Source organism: Syngnathus floridae, chromosome 1 (assembly GCF_059516105.1).
Source record: "Syngnathus floridae isolate MCC-2025c chromosome 1, RoL_Sflo_1.0, whole genome shotgun sequence".
Lineage (NCBI taxonomy): Eukaryota > Metazoa > Chordata > Actinopteri > Syngnathiformes > Syngnathidae > Syngnathus > Syngnathus floridae.
In genome coordinates this window covers 5027334-5042041 of record NC_142413.1, presented here as the reverse complement: position 1 = coordinate 5042041, position 14708 = coordinate 5027334, and the positions used below count along the sequence as shown (strand labels likewise).

General features: G+C 45.3%; 3 protein-coding genes, 1 long non-coding RNA gene and 2 other non-coding genes across 9 annotated transcripts in view; 4 read left to right on the top strand and 2 right to left on the bottom strand.

The window, feature by feature from the left end:
• Positions 1-96: 96 nt before the first annotated feature.
• On the bottom strand, positions 97-184 carry trnar-ucu (transfer RNA arginine (anticodon UCU)). The gene is given in 2 exon segments: positions 97-132; positions 148-184. It is a non-coding gene; the product is annotated as a tRNA-Arg (tRNA).
• A 470-nt stretch (positions 185-654) lies between these two features.
• Positions 655-4840, top strand: coro1b (coronin, actin binding protein, 1B). 4 transcript variants are annotated; one of them, XM_088370295.1, is made up of 11 exons: positions 655-861; positions 947-1054; positions 1809-2017; positions 2089-2419; positions 2547-2728; positions 2796-2915; positions 3011-3115; positions 3176-3321; positions 3401-3458; positions 3890-4177; positions 4351-4840. In XM_088370295.1, exons 3-11 carry the CDS (start codon positions 1814-1816, stop codon positions 4471-4473), a joined length of 1557 nt encoding a protein of 518 aa, XP_088226421.1. In that variant the 5' UTR covers positions 655-861; positions 947-1054; positions 1809-1813; the 3' UTR covers positions 4474-4840. The 4 variants fall into 4 exon arrangements, with proteins under 4 accessions (XP_088226421.1, XP_088226430.1, XP_088226411.1 ...); XM_088370304.1 differs by having other exon boundaries at positions 655-875; XM_088370313.1 differs by having other exon boundaries at positions 662-1054; positions 2089-2211; positions 2290-2419.
• The window catches only part of LOC148403525 (uncharacterized), a 64946-nt gene continuing 52323 nt past the window's right edge, over positions 2086-14708 (bottom strand). Inside the window, exons 13-14 of the long non-coding RNA XR_015857404.1 lie at positions 11867-12023; positions 2086-2346 (exon numbers count right to left, since the gene is read on the bottom strand). This is a non-coding gene — a long non-coding RNA (uncharacterized LOC148403525). The remainder of the gene's footprint in view (positions 2347-11866; positions 12024-14708) is intronic.
• On the top strand, positions 5358-6375 carry LOC148403534 (uncharacterized). The gene is given in 2 exon segments (XM_088375625.1): positions 5358-5501; positions 5894-6375. A coding segment is annotated over 1 exon segment (480 nt). The 5' UTR covers positions 5358-5501; positions 5894-5895.
• Positions 6947-7018, top strand: trnaa-cgc (transfer RNA alanine (anticodon CGC)). Its single transcript has one exon. It is a non-coding gene; the product is annotated as a tRNA-Ala (tRNA).
• Positions 7320-14409, top strand: dtx4a (deltex 4, E3 ubiquitin ligase a). The gene is made up of 8 exons (XM_088370248.1): positions 7320-7706; positions 8352-9396; positions 11574-11635; positions 11860-12021; positions 12101-12162; positions 12253-12573; positions 12659-12748; positions 12856-14409. The coding sequence occupies exons 1-8, from the start codon at positions 7499-7501 to the stop codon at positions 13084-13086; spliced, it is 2181 nt and encodes a 726-aa protein (XP_088226374.1). The 5' UTR covers positions 7320-7498; the 3' UTR covers positions 13087-14409.

The window sequence follows — 14708 nt, the reverse complement described above, 5'->3', positions numbered from 1 at the left end:
CCATTTTCTACTTTAAGCACACAAGAAAATTTGTATTTTCCTTAAATAAGTCGGTACAATCAATTTTGACGTACAACCAATAAAGATAAAAAAATGCGACTCCGGTGGGACTCGAACCCACAACCTTTGAATTACTACATGGCAATCTAGAAGTCCAATGCGCTGTCCATTGCGCCACGGAGCCACCTGTTGGTTAGACTGATTTTGACTTAGATATTCCTATAAGTACAACTCAGTATACGTTTATCATGTTATGTAAAACTATATAGTGAATACAGAAACACCACTCAAGATTGTGCCTGTGTTTCTATGCTTGGGTCGTTTTACGTCATTAAGGATGACTATTTTGTGCTGACAACCACGCGTATCGTTAGTAACAATAAAAAAAAAAACACATTGCGAGAACTACAGATAGTAACATCATAGAAACATGTACGAATAAGTAATATATTTGCATTTCTAATTCTTATATTCTGTAACTAAGGACAATCACTGCTCTCTAGTGGTTGAACGTGATCATGACGTAAAGCACATTGAGGTGCATTGTGGGACATGTAGTTTACATAAACAGCAAAGCATGGCTCAGCAAGTGCCGGAGAGGCTAAAACCCAATAATACAGGTGCCGAATGTTATCATAGCTCGAAACGTACAATTATTTTATAGGTGAAGAACTTTCAGTCTGAGGGAGCAATATAATTGGCTTGAGAGAGTCATGTGACAAAAGCTAGCCTCCTCACTCTGGAGCGCGTTCCCTGCCTCCCGTTGTTCGATGCGCATCGTATCCGGATCAACATCATCATCAACCCTCCTCCTCCAGCCACACCGTTTTCCAGTTACAGGCCACCGATGTTTTCGATTATGTCAGCGAACATGCGTAATTGGGGCTCCCAAGAACTGGCACCTCGATTTCTTTGAAAATGCATGCCAGAATTTCGTGTTTTGTAGGTCGTGAACGCCACTTCAGGACACAGGAGTGGATTAAGTTACAGTTGGATTATTGGTCTGCGCTTTGTTGCCACGCTGTTTCTTGCTAAGTCGCCGCAAAGAAGCCAGGTAGGCAGTAAAATGCAACATTATTCGGTTTTTAGCAGCGTTTCATCACACGCATGCGCACTTGTTTTCGCCCAGCAGACAATTGGAATGGAGAACCCTGTTATTTCTGCATCAGTACAGGAGAAACAAACGCGTTCTTGCACAGGCCCAAACCACACTCTGGGCCTTGCTCAAATAGCAGGATAGTAGTCACCATATGGATCTATTGTGCTTCCAGTAAGCATTACTGTTATTTTGATGGGGGTGTAGAGTTACCAGCCCAACCCCCACTCACATTGCACAGTACACAAGTGGACATTTCAAACAATAGAAAATAATAATACATTCCAACGAAGATTAAGAGGATTTACAATAACACCAAATCCAGTACGCATCAGATACTGCGAGACCATACAAAGTCACCCCCTTCGAGGTTGATTATTGCTAGACTCCTCATAACTATAATATACATCTGGTTATTTTTGCAGCAAAGTAAACACAGTGATCACTATATGACGAAATATGATATGACAATAGATACTGTGAGACTTAGCCAGAGTCTCCCCAAGAGTCCAGGTGTCAAACTAAGGCCCAGGGGCCAGATCCGGCCCCTTCACGTTATTTTAAGTACAATGTTGCCTGTGACAAAAATGAGTTTGACACCCAAACAAGTGTGCATGCGCTGATGTCTGGCCTGCTTGGCAGCTAAGTAAACAAACATTATTGGTTACTAAACAAGAAAAATGTGAGACCACGAAGCTTCAATTCTTGACAGGCAAAATGTCTTTCCGGCGAGGTGTGGTGCGGCAGAGCAAGTTCCGCCACGTGTTCGCGCAGGCGTGGAAAGCCGAGCACTGCCTGGATGATGTGCGAGTCTCGCGGGTGACGTGGGACGGCCCGCTGAGTGCCGTCAACCCCAAGTTCTTGGCGGTCATCATCGAAGCGGGAGGCGGAGGGGCTTTCCTGGTGGTCCCCATCGGCAAGGTTTCCGCGCGTCTTCTCCACTTTTCGATCATTTAGGGTGCGTGCTTTGACAACACTATCCCTGAAAACAGAGCGGCAGGGTTGATCAGTCGTGTCCGACTGTGTGCGGCCACGCGGCGCCAGTGTTGGACATTCAATGGTCTCCTCATGACGACAATATCATCGCGAGCGCCTCGGAGGACTGCACCGTAAAGGTCCGTCATTCTAATCCATGTTGGTTCGTCTTGAGCTGCTCCGCTGCCATGTTGTTTTGTCGCTTCCGATTTGTGCAGGTGTGGCAGATCCCCGACGGGGGCCTGACGGCTCCCATGACCGAAGCCGTGGTCACCCTGGAGGGGCACAGTAAAAGGGTGGGCATCCTAGCCTGGCACCCGACTGCTTTCAACATCCTCTTAACTGCGGGTAACAAAAACACCCTGTGAGCGAGCGTTCTTGTAGCAGATACCGTGAAAAATAAAGACTGAGTGACTCAACTGTAACAAATAGCCGGTTCTTTCTCGTTGAGTAAATCAAGACCGCTCTTTCCAAGGCTGCGATAACGTGATTGTGCTGTGGAACGTGGGCACGGGGGAGCTGCTGTACCAATTGGCCGACGCCCACCCGGACTTGATCTACAGCGTCAGCTGGAATAAGAACGGAAGTGCCATCTGCACCGTGTGCAAGGACAAGGCGCTACGCGTCATTGACCCGCGGAGGGGCACCGTCCTCAAGGTAACCCGCAACGATCATTTAAGAGCTTTCCATTCTCAACTGAAATGATGACCTCGTACGTTTTCAGGTCAGAGAGAAGGTTCATGACGGCACCAGACCCATGCGAGCCGTGTTCCTCTCCGACGGCAAGATTCTGACCACAGGCTTCAGTCGGATGAGTGACAGACAAGTGGCGCTATGGGATACGGTATAAGCACAAAACAGCCAGTTTGCATTTGACCGTTTTCTCGCAACAGTCAATTTTCTCCTGAATGCAACCGCCGTCGATTTGTGGCGTTGCAGAAAGATCTCTCTGAGCCAATGGCGGTGCAGGAGATGGACACGAGCAACGGCGTCCTTCTCCCCTTTTACGACCCCGACACCAACATGGTGTACCTGTTGGGCAAGGTGAGGACATGCGTCGCCGTTTGCCCGGCCCGCCGTTAACATCAGTCATGTGGCTTCCAGGGAGACTGCACCATTCGCTACTTTGAGGTGACGGACGAATCCCCCTACGTCCACTTCCTCAGTCTATACAGCAGCAAGGAGCCACAGAGGGGGGCGGGTTTCCTCAGTAAACGAGGGGTGGACGTCAACAAGTGTGAAATTGCCAGGTAGGAATTCTGTAAATCTCGAATTTGCTCAGCAGGATGATGACAAAGACAAATAAAAGGGATTTCTCTTTGGTTATAGGTTCTACAAACTGCATGAAAGGAAAGTGGAACCCATTTCGATGACAGTACCGAGAAAGGTAATGGTTCCGCCGATCACTAAATTCTACTAAAGACACAATGGGCCCTCTTTTTGTGCTCAGTGCAAAATCCAGTCTAACTCAGTGCATGGGTTGAGGTTTTGTCTATTGGTATTTTTGTAGACAGGTGCGGTTGAAAAGGGGCGTTTGCGCCATTGTGAGCGTGAACACAACCAACTTACTTCCTGGACAAATAAAATGGTTCCAGTCATTCAATCTTTTGACATTGTAGAGGCAGAAATAAACTCACTGAAGTCCATGCAGAAGATCAAAGCTCGCAAAACTATGTTTATAAGGAACTGTAAGCAGACTTCCACTTGCGGATGATGTCAAGTTGATCAGGGCAATCACAAATTTTCCGCCCAAAGTGAAATTGGATAATTTCGCTATGACGCCAAGTCACTTGTGCTTGTTTCTTGTGGTGCCTGCAGTCAGATCTCTTCCAAGGGGACCTTTACCCGGACACGGCCGGTTTAGAGCCCGCGCTTCTGCCTGACGAATGGATCGCCGGCCGGGACGCGCCGCCCCTGCTGGTGTCCCTGAGCGGAGGCTATGCGGCGCCGCCATCCAAGCACCGGGACACGCTCAGGATCAAGCCCGGGCTGGCCTCGCAGGACTCGACACCGGCGGCGGCCCCCGCCACCAAGGAACCCGAGGATGAGGAGCCACGTGCCGTCACCAGGGAGACAAGCGGCCACACTGAGAGGCCTAAGCGAGAGGTGCGTCGCATTTTCATATGCGTATCAAGGCACAAAATAACGTAAATTAAAATTGTTAAAATACCATAGCAGCAACTTTTCTCATAACAATTGAACCCCTCCAAAAAAAAAAGACAATATCGCGTCAAGAATTTCACATCCACAGCTAACGGGAGGTTGCTATTTGCTTCCAGGACGACATTCTGAACGAGCTTTTGTCGGAGATGAAGGCGCTGCGTGCCGTGGTGCTCGCTCAGAGCCAGCGCATCGAGTTGCTGGAGAGGCAGCTGGCCCGCATCGAAGATGGCGACGTATGAACCGACGCCTCCCGTAGAAGAAGAACCTCTAGGGCTATTTAATCAGGTAGTTGAACGCTGCTAAACCGTGATCAGATCCAAGACCTCAAAGTTACGATGTAGCGCGAAACATCATCTGATGTTCTTTGCTTAGCGAAAGAAAAATCCAACTGTGGAGGCTAGCTGATGACTTTTGTGATTTTAGAACTTGGTGTCAGTTGAATGTGGATTTCTTGTATCGCTGTTTTTTTTTTTTTTGCTTTTATTTAGATTCTGAGTGATTTGTTACTCGGTCTGTTGAGCATTCCCAACTTTATATATGCACTGATCGCAACACCTGAGATGTGGTTGTAGCAAATGGAATAAAGTTTTGTTTGTTTTCATTCAACTGCTCTGGTCACATTTTGAGGCCATTTTGAAATAGTATTAAAAAAAAACCAAAAAAAAAAAAACCAAGGAGAGGCCAATTTTTATAATAAAATAACACGAATAACAACATAAGAAAAAAAATGTGTGAAAAAATATATTATGGCATCTTGTAACATTTACAAATTTTGACTGCTTGCTCAATTGATAATTGTTTCAAAAATGCATCTTAAAACGTGTACAATTCAGGTTTTTCCAATTAATTAAAATGTTCAAATGTAAAATTTTGCAAATCTTAATAGTTGGATTTAAATCACACACAATCAGTACTCGACATGTTAAGGAGACTTTCTTACTCTGTTTATTTTCTGGCATAAATCTTAAAATTTAATATTTAAACTTTTTAAATTGGAGTATCTATCTATTTTTTAAATTGATCGAATCTAATTCAAGATGACAATATTTCAGCATCTAAACTACAGAATGACATTACGTTCTATTTTTGAAACGTCTTCCTCTTTCTATATCGTATGTACAGTATTTGCTATTCCTCCACCTCATCCCTCCTACAAATCAAGTTCGCATTTTCCGCTTCAACTCAATATCACGTTGCACTTGAAACAAGTCAAGTCAGCTGCTCTTAACATTTTTTTTCTCCTTCGAATCACTCGTTCACGACGTGGGTAAGTTGTTTTTGCCATTATTATGATTTCGTCTTAATTTTAACATTGTGTTTTTAACAATAATTATAGTAATGTCACTTTTTCGAAAGACATGTTGGACTATTACAATTGTTCATGCTCTGCAAGCTGTCTAATGCTTCTCAATTGCTATTGCTTCAGGAAATCAGCAAAAACTGCACGCTGTCTGCCCACTTCCTGTGCACGCAGGCGGGCCTATTTATCATTTTCACTGTACATATATTCTGTGTGACAACGAAAAAGTAATGTGGCTTATGACTGCGATTTAAAATGAGGCCAAAAATTACCTTTTTTTTTTATTATGTGTCTTGACGAGAAGGTGCTACATGTTTTTAAGAAACTCAGCGACCATTGTCCCTCCATCTTTGCTTCAGGTATGGCTAACTCTACCACGCCTGTCTTGCTTTTTTTCGTCTTCGTCATCCTGGTTCTGCTGCTCATCGTCCTCTATAAGAAGTTGAACAGGGAGACCAACGGACAATACACTTTACAGCGTGTTGTCTATGGAGAAGGGGGTCTCCGGGACCGTGCCAGAACGATGGCAGCTGTCCTGGAGAACCGCCTGGGAGTTCAATTATGGCCCCATGGCAGTTCTGATGAAGACGGAGAAGAAATGCAGGATTTTCAAGAGGACCCCAGACGAAAGGCAGAGTATTGTAGTGCATCGAGTGATGGGAGCCAGAATGGTGAAGATGGCGAGCCGCAGGGGTGGAGCGTCAAGGCATGGAGAGAGAATGAGACACAAGAGGAATCGAGGGGGACTGATGTTTTTATCAATTTAAATCAGTTCTCCAAGAGTGTCATGTGGTCTGAGCAGGATGACTAGCAGACAACACAAGAGTCTCAGAGATGCTAGTTTTCCGTTCAATTGTCAATAAACGCCGCATGTCAAATACACGCTTCCTTCGCATGTCTACATGAGCTTCAGACATCTATGGTTTCTCCAGAGAATCCAGAAATTCCTTGGAAAAATTGTATTTCCTTACACGGGTTTCAGAAAATGACAGTTTCTCCTAAAGTCTCGATTGACCTTAGAAATATTGCATTTCCACAAATAGTGGTCTCTGCTCTATTAATTGCCCAACTACAGATAAATGAAATAGACACTCCTCCTTCATACTTGGGCAAGGTTTTTCTCCAAAAGTCCGAAATGACTTTAGAAATAATGTAATGTCTCAAAAGTGACAAAAGGTCGGATAAATGCCCTGATTCTTTGTCACTTGAATAATAAATAAACACCAATAAAGCTCCAATTTGACCGATAGCTGCTGTACTTGTGATAAAAAGATCATTACGTGTCATGGCAGATATCATGTTATGACATTAATCTATAATTACACAGTGGCAAACCAATACAATAACGTAATTTCGTGCGCTGGCAGTAGATGATGAATAAGAATGTAGTTCTGTCGCCTTGTCCGCATGGTGGGGATGTAGCTCAGTGGTAGAGCGCATGCTTCGCATGTATGAGGTCCCGGGTTCAATCCCCGGCATCTCCACATTTTATGTCGTAGTTTTGAAACTGGTTAGAATATTACGAAAATAACTGCGAAGAATTACAGAAATAACTATTTCTAATAATTACAGAATAACAAACAATTACAGAAATAACGAGCTCTATTTTCATTGACTGTCAGTAGACTGAGCTGTCAAATTTCTTTTGGGTTTAATTTCCCTGATATGGTTACTTGTTTTAATTCAACCACGTCATTATTATTATGACTTTAGAGTGATTTATTATTATTATTATTATTTTTTTACAGCCTGGTCGGTGTCGGTTGGGGGGGGGGGTCGACCAGTTGCTGCTGCACACCCGGAACTACAAACACGGCAGGTACGATTTGCATCTGTGCCGATTATGTTGCAAATAACGCGCACACACAAAACGTCAACACTACAAGATGGACGTTGGCGTGCTGTCGCGATGCTGCTGCTGCTGCTGTCGTCGTCGTTGATGTGTCGGGACGACACCGAGTAGAATGTTACTCGCGTCCGCCGCGGTCGTGTGGGAATGGCTGAATGAGCACGGCCGCTGGCGGCCCTACAGCCCGGCGGTATGTCACCACATCGAGGCGGTCATCCGGAGCGACCCGCGCTGCGCTAGCGTGGTCCTCGGCCAGGTGGACTCTCGCCTCTCGCCCTACATCATCGACCTGCAGTCCATGCACCAGTTCCGCCAGGACACGGGTGGGTGAGCGGCCCGTTCCGGAGGCATCTTTCTTTCTTCTGGCGCAAAAATGACGTCTTGTTTTTGCACTCGTGCATGTGCATTGTGCAACTTGTCCGAAAGTAATGGGACGCGGTGCACATACAAAGCCAACACGCCCAAGAAATAATTAGAACGTCAAAATGCATCAATGCAACAAGTTGACTCAGGGCGGAATATTTAGGATGGGCATGCATGTGCCCTGCTAGCGACCAGTTCAGGGTGTAGTCTGCCTTTCACCCGATGTCAGCAGGGATAGGCTCTAGTATATGAGCCGCTTTCACTAAAAGCCGGCGCTTTTCTGTGTTAAACGGCAGCGACGCTGAATGGTGGAAGAAATCCACCCTCACATTTTCCACCTTTGGAGGTAGAACGGTGCTTCCCTGCCATAGCGTGCCGTATATTTTTTCGACTAATATATAGACCGAGTGACCTGTTACTAACTGCATCAAAAGGCATTTGCCATCCCACATTTAAATGGGAGTGACATAGATTGCAGGTGGGAATTCAACCTGGCAATTTGCGGCACGTTTTTTTCTATCGTTGATGTTGAAAACAAAGCGAAAAATGTGGTATGGAACATCTCTATTTTGATTATTGATGCGGCCACTTTTGCCAATTCACAGGCACCCTTCGAGCGGTCCGGCGTGGCTTCTATGAGCCCACCTCAGCGCCCGGCCAGGGCTGGCTGTGGGAGTGGGAGAACGACGTGGGCAGTTGGACACCGTATGACACGGAGGTGGGCATCGCCATCCAGGCGGCGCGGGACCGCCAGCAGCCCTGGCTGGACCTGTCACCGCTGGGTTTTTGCTACCTTATCGACTTTGGGAGTATGACCCAAATCAATGGGCAGACGCGGCGCTGCCGTCGCATTCAGCGACGCGCCGATTTGGCGTACCCCTTGGTGTCAGGCCCCCTGCCCAAATCCCAGCACGCGTGGGCACCTACGTCCGCTCCACACCCCGGAGGATTTACGGACATTACCGCAGGGGGTGCGGGAATCAGGATGGGCGGTGCGGGGGGAGGCAATGGTAGCGCGTACCCCAGCGGGGCACTCCCCGCTTCAGCTATCACCTCTTTGGGAGCGCCCTGCGCCTGCCAGCAGTGCATGCTGCTGCTCAGTGTCAAGGTGGGCACTGTGTCCAACGCTCAAACTCTGGGTCGGAGACCACCTCAGACTAAACCGCCTAGTCCCAAACTTAGCAGTCATTTGATCCCTGGAGGGGCCTGGTCACTCACCCTCCCACGACTGCCCTCCATCTCACGGTCGTTCTCCCCTCATAGGACGTCCGTAGTCGGGGCGACGGGCGGCGGTCTCGCTATGGCGAGTACGGGTACGAGCGGCGGCTTCGCACACTCGCTCTCCCTTCTCAGCTCGGCCACCAATGCCCTGTCACTGAACTCCGGCCGCCCGCCGCCCCCATCGCTCCCCCCACCGCCGCCGCCCTCACTGTCAACCCAGCCTCACCCTTCCGCCTCGCCACCCTGTTCGACTCCTGCGGCGCCCGCTCCGGGCCCGCCTCTCGCCTCGGCCGGCGCGCCCTCACCATCCGCCCGCGTGCTGGGCCCGCTGACTACAACTCTGCCACCGCGGTCCAGCCTAGCGGGGCTAAGCCGACCGGCGCTGCAGCGTCTCGCCATGGCTCAGTCCCGCGCTCTCATTGCCTCAGGGTGAGTAGACACGGTTTTGACACACTTGCATATTAGTCAGGACATTGGATGAAGATCACGTTTTCAGGTGAGAGTCCTTCCGGCAGATGGGTGAGCCTGCTGGCACCCACGTCAGAAAATCAAAAGCCCTTCTGATCAAAATCCAGAGAGAGTACCACCTGTTGTTAACTGATTATCTCGGGCAAGAGCGCCAAGGGCAAGCGGTGTTGGGATTACCTTACAAGATTTTGGTCACTTGATTTGTTAGTTAGCGGGATTAGGTGGTAGAGGATACATGTGTGAATGTAGATGTGTGTATGTGCTATTTTAATCCCTATTTTTTATATCAGTTTACAAGTGTTATGATGGACCAAGCCACAACAGTGCATGTAGTGGCCATTTTACTAGGACTGGACATTTAGGACCGTGTTTTTGCGGGATTTAAGGAATTTAAGAAACAGTCCAAATTTGCGTCATTTTTTTTTTTTTCAACAAAATGTGTTTTGCTAGGATTTTGAATTTTTTTTATTGCCTACGGGAACATGTAAGAAAAACTTAGGGCTAGGGTAGTCACGAGCTGTCTCCATATCTACATATATATATTTTTTTTTTCCTCACTTCATTTAAGAGTTGCTCATGTGCAAAAGTTTCCTAGTCCCAGATGGAAGCTGGCCTAATGCCGGGAGATTAGCCGCAATCCAAAAAACGTGACTTGCTGACATGCTTCTGCTAGCTTGTTGGTAAACAAACCAATATAGCCGCCGGAAGTGTAATCACGTTGACCAGAACAGATAGTGCAAAAACCTGATGTTTGATATTTATCTGTACCCTGAGAGGATTTTCTGTTTCTGGCTTAATAAGGACAAGATTTGCAGAAAACTGCGAGCGGTTTGTATTACTGAGCTCGGGTAACCACACCAGTGGAAAAATAGCGAATGGTTTTGTTTCCTCTTTCGCAGAATCAAATATGCAATCATCCAAATACAAATAAACATATCTTAGTATAAAAAAGGGAGTGCAATAAAGTGAATAAATAAAATTATACTCATTCAATCAAATAAAATCTTCAAATAAAAAAGTACGATTCTTGAGGGGGAAAAATATTTCAGCTTCCACAAAATCTAAAATACCACAATACAATTTTGGATTAGCCAAATTGTGTGAAGGTTTGCAGAAGGAAAGATGGGAGCCCCATGATGGAAAAATTAGCTTCCTTATGGCCTCAGGGGTAATCCGTAATGTGACGACTGAATGGCCTACAACTCGAGTTAAGTCAGCAGATGGGAAAAGGCGGATTAGCGCTATAAAAGAGCGAGGCGAGGCGCCACAAATCACGTTGCCGTTCGGCTCAACCGTCGGAGCAAGAGCACTTTATTGCCCCACCATCTGGATTATCGAAATATTCTCGAAGATGACTGTGATCAAAAGTGGACGGCCGTAAGTATTGAACGGACTGTTTACTTTATTTTAAAAAATGAACGTTGTAAAATAATACAGGTCAACATTTTGTACTGATTTTTTTTTTTTAATCAGAGATGCTAAATTTTCTGCCGTCATTTTTTTTCCCTATATATGCATATTAGTATTTATTAATGAAGTGTTGGTGGATTTTTTTCTGTAACGCCATACGTTTGATAAAATGCATATTGCGCAAGTTTTTATCGGTCAAATTTAAAACAAAAACAAAAAAATCTCAAAAACATTATGCGTTTGGAATAAAAAAAGAGACAATTTTGAAATCAGCCTTACAAATACCTTAAGGGACACACAAAATCATCTCTTATTAAAATGTGCTGTTGACCAGTGTAATGTTTTGCCATTAGATTGACTATTTGGATTTCGGATGCACGTCAGCTTTATCGTCCCGACACAAATCTTTAAAAGCAACGCTATGCTAGTTCACGAGTAAAATGAAATGGCGACAAACCACGTAGCCAAACCTCGGATGAACAATGCCTTCCAGATCTCTCAATATTATGCTCATGACGCAAGATAGCAATTTTTTTTTTTAAACCGCCAAAGTGGTTTACTCATCTAAACCGCTCACATTCATGACAGTGCAAAAGCTTCTTGACCTGCTGACGTGGAATTGAACTTGACATATGTTGCGGCCAGCTGCGCGCACAACAGACTGATCGGATTTTAGCGCCTTAAGGGTGACCTGTCACCTATCAATGGATGTCTACTTTGTGTTGCAGGGTGCCGACGGTTCCCGTCAAGAACCTGAACGGTTCCAGCCCTGTGCACCCTGCCCTAGCCGGTGAGCACACTGATAAACATTGGAACAAGTTATGCTGTCAGTCTTTAGAAATGTTCTGTATCTGAGTTTTTTATCTTTTTTTCCAATATTTCAAAATAATTTGTTATCCTAATATTTGAACTTTTTCTTGTAAATAGGCAACTTTTTATTATAGGGATGTGTACGGTAGTTTGATTGGTGTTACGATGAAAATTTTTAAACTGTTTGGCGTGTTCTCTTTTTAGGGATTACCGGCATCCTCATGAGTGCGGCGGGTCTTCCCGTCTGCCTGACCCGTCCTCCCAAGCTGGTGCTTCACCCACCGCCTGTCAGCAAGAGCGACATCAAACCCGTACCGGGTCTGGGCCACTGCTGTCGCAAAACCACCAAGAAGCAGGCCCGCAAAGGTCTGGAAATTGACAGAACAAAAAAACACACATTCAGGAAGCGCATCGAATTGTCTCACGTTCCATTTTCTTGTCATAGGTAGGACCCCCGAGGAGGTGGTTAAGAGATACCTTCAGAAAGTCCGAAATCCCCCTGAAGAGGTATTTTATTTATTAGTCCCTAAAAAACTTGGGAGTTTGAAAACGCAGAAAAGCAAAGCAAGTCACGGAAGTGTGTTTGCAACCGTGCAGGACTGCACCATCTGCATGGAAGTCCTATCGGGCCCATCGGGCTACAAAGGCCCCGGCGTGGGCGGCATCTCCCGCGCAGAGTCGGTGGGTCGCCTGGCGCAGTGCGGCCACCAGTACCACCTGCAGTGCCTGGTGGCCATGTACAACAACGGCAACAAGGACGGCAGCCTGCAGTGCCCCACGTGCAAAACTATATACGGCGTCAAAACCGGGAACCAGCCTCCGGGCAAGATGGAGTACCACGTCATCCCCCACTCGCTCCCCGGACATCCTGACTGCAAAACCATCCGCATCATTTACAACATTCCTCCTGGCATTCAGGTAGCGCCGCCGACATGGTGTTGTTGTGGGCGTCGTCCCGTGCGGATTTTGCCTCGCTTGAGGTCATGAACGTGTTGCTCTTTAGGACCTGGAGCACCCAAACCCCGGCAAACCCTTCACCGCCCGTGGCTTCCCCAGACACTGCTACCTCCCGGACAGCGACAAAGGCCGAAAGGTATTGTTAAGAATTCCTAGACGGGGGGTGGGGGGGCTGTAGCCTTGAGGCCGATTTTTCTGATGCCACTGGGGGGAGCACACTTTGAGGAAATCTTACTTGTTCAGGTTCTGAGGCTGCTCCTGGTGGCGTGGGACCGCCGCCTCATATTCTCGGTGGGTACGTCCAGCACCACCGGCGAGTCGGACACGGTCATCTGGAACGAGGTGCACCACAAGACGGAGTTCGGCTCCAACCTGACGGGCCACGGCTACCCCGACCCGGGCCACCTGGACAACGTTCTGGAGGAGCTGAAGGCTCAGGGCATCACCGAGGACGAATGTCTTCCCAGAGATTGAGCCAATCGTTAAAACGGATTCAGCTGTCATTTATGGGTGAGGTCTGGATTTTTACCTTCAAGCAGGGGTGGGGGTGACCTAGCTTTTCATCTGGCCCGCCCGCCTTTCAAACCTCAGAGGAGCTGTTTAAGAAAGCCCCAAAACGCTCATACTTTGGCGTACTCCCACAATTAAGGGAAAAAAATATATATATGTTTTAGTCTGACGTTCATACAGTCGTTTTGGCTGTGATTGACTTAAATTTAGAGTCAGTCTTAAAAATGCTGATGTCACGTAAAATCAACAAGATGACCTTTTTCACCAGTTTGTCAAGCGTTAAACGTCGGCCTCAAAAGCAGTGCTCTGAATGTTTGATTCATGGTACACGTTTCCATGGAAACTGGTAACCGCTTGTTTTTAGGCTCCAAAAAGGATGATGTCATGTAAAGTAGTCAACAAAACAAAACTGTCTGTAATCCATCCATCACATGTAAACAAGCTCTAAAAAAAAAAAAAAAAAAAAAAAATCTTAGAATGCGATACTCGTAGGTTTTTTTTTTTTCCAAATTTTTTTCCCCCCACCGTTATTTTTGGGTATATTTTTTATCAATGTTTATCACTTTACATGGAAAACAGTAATGCTGTCATTTTGAGTTCTTTTTACGTTTCAGTCTGTAAAATGCTGATTTCATGTAAGCGTCAAAACAACAGCTATTTAAAACAATTTACTGAACAAACTCGAGTCTACTTCAATTCGTAATAATTGTTCTCGTTTCTCATGTTAGTTAGGTAACATTTTTCATTTTCCCATGAATTCACAATGGTGCTCTGAGGTTTTCCCCCCACCCCTGTCTTAAAGGAACAGCAACAAAAAAACAACAACATGCATGACCTGCAAAATTGCATTTTGATACCACTGTGCACATCCAGTACAAGTCAGTCAGTGTTCAATTACTTCAAACTGTGAGACTTCTGTCAAAAATTTAAGTGCCACCCTGGCCACTTCAATTGAGCATGGACGTTTGCTGACCTCTAGAGTTACTTTCTGACAACTACATTTCATTTTATTCATTTGTTACTTCTGACATTATTGTATAAACTATCAGCTGACGTGTTTGTATTTGGATTTTGCAATGACTTAATTTTTATTTATTTATGTTATTTGAGGTACATTTAGACATGTCTTAGTTATTTATGCATTCTTATTGTTATTTTTAATTGTCATTTTTAATATAAAATTGTATATGTAACTATTAAAAGCATTTATATTTTATGTATGGATGTATGCACCTTGTATGTATGTTATATATGTGCGCAAATTTGCATTAAAGTTTGTTTTTTTCCCTCCGTTTGTGTTATTGTAGACCAGAACTTCCTCCCAAAAATTTCTATTTTTGATAAACTACTTTTTTTTTACATTTACAATATTAAATACACGTTTGAAGAATTTACAAAAAAATCACAGCTTTAATTGATTTGTTTTTTAAATTGTATCAAAATATCTTTTAAAATAAAGTAAATTCATAATAGAATACCGAAATAAAAACTTTTTCCACTGAATTTGCTCTATTTGTATAAGTAATAAAAGCATTTAAAAAGTTAAAATCCCTAAATCATTTTTACTGTAGCATACAAACACACAA

What these genes read in the sequence shown, in the direction of transcription:
- dtx4a (XM_088370248.1), top strand. Translation starts at nt 7,499, where the DNA reads ATGTTACTCGCGTCCGCCGCGGTCGTGTGGGAATGGCTGAATGAGCAC. An exon ending in CCAGTTCCGCCAGGACACGG is followed by an intron (nt 7,707 to 8,351) that starts GTGGGTGAGCGG and finishes GCCAATTCACAG; the next exon opens with GCACCCTTCGAGCGGTCCGG. An exon ending in CGCGCTCTCATTGCCTCAGG is followed by an intron (nt 9,397 to 11,573) that starts GTGAGTAGACAC and finishes TTTGTGTTGCAG; the next exon opens with GGTGCCGACGGTTCCCGTCA.
- coro1b (XM_088370295.1), top strand. Translation starts at nt 1,814, where the DNA reads ATGTCTTTCCGGCGAGGTGTGGTGCGGCAGAGCAAGTTCCGCCACGTG. An exon ending in GGAGGGGCACCGTCCTCAAG is followed by an intron (nt 2,729 to 2,795) that starts GTAACCCGCAAC and finishes GTACGTTTTCAG; the next exon opens with GTCAGAGAGAAGGTTCATGA. An exon ending in AACAAGTGTGAAATTGCCAG is followed by an intron (nt 3,322 to 3,400) that starts GTAGGAATTCTG and finishes CTTTGGTTATAG; the next exon opens with GTTCTACAAACTGCATGAAA.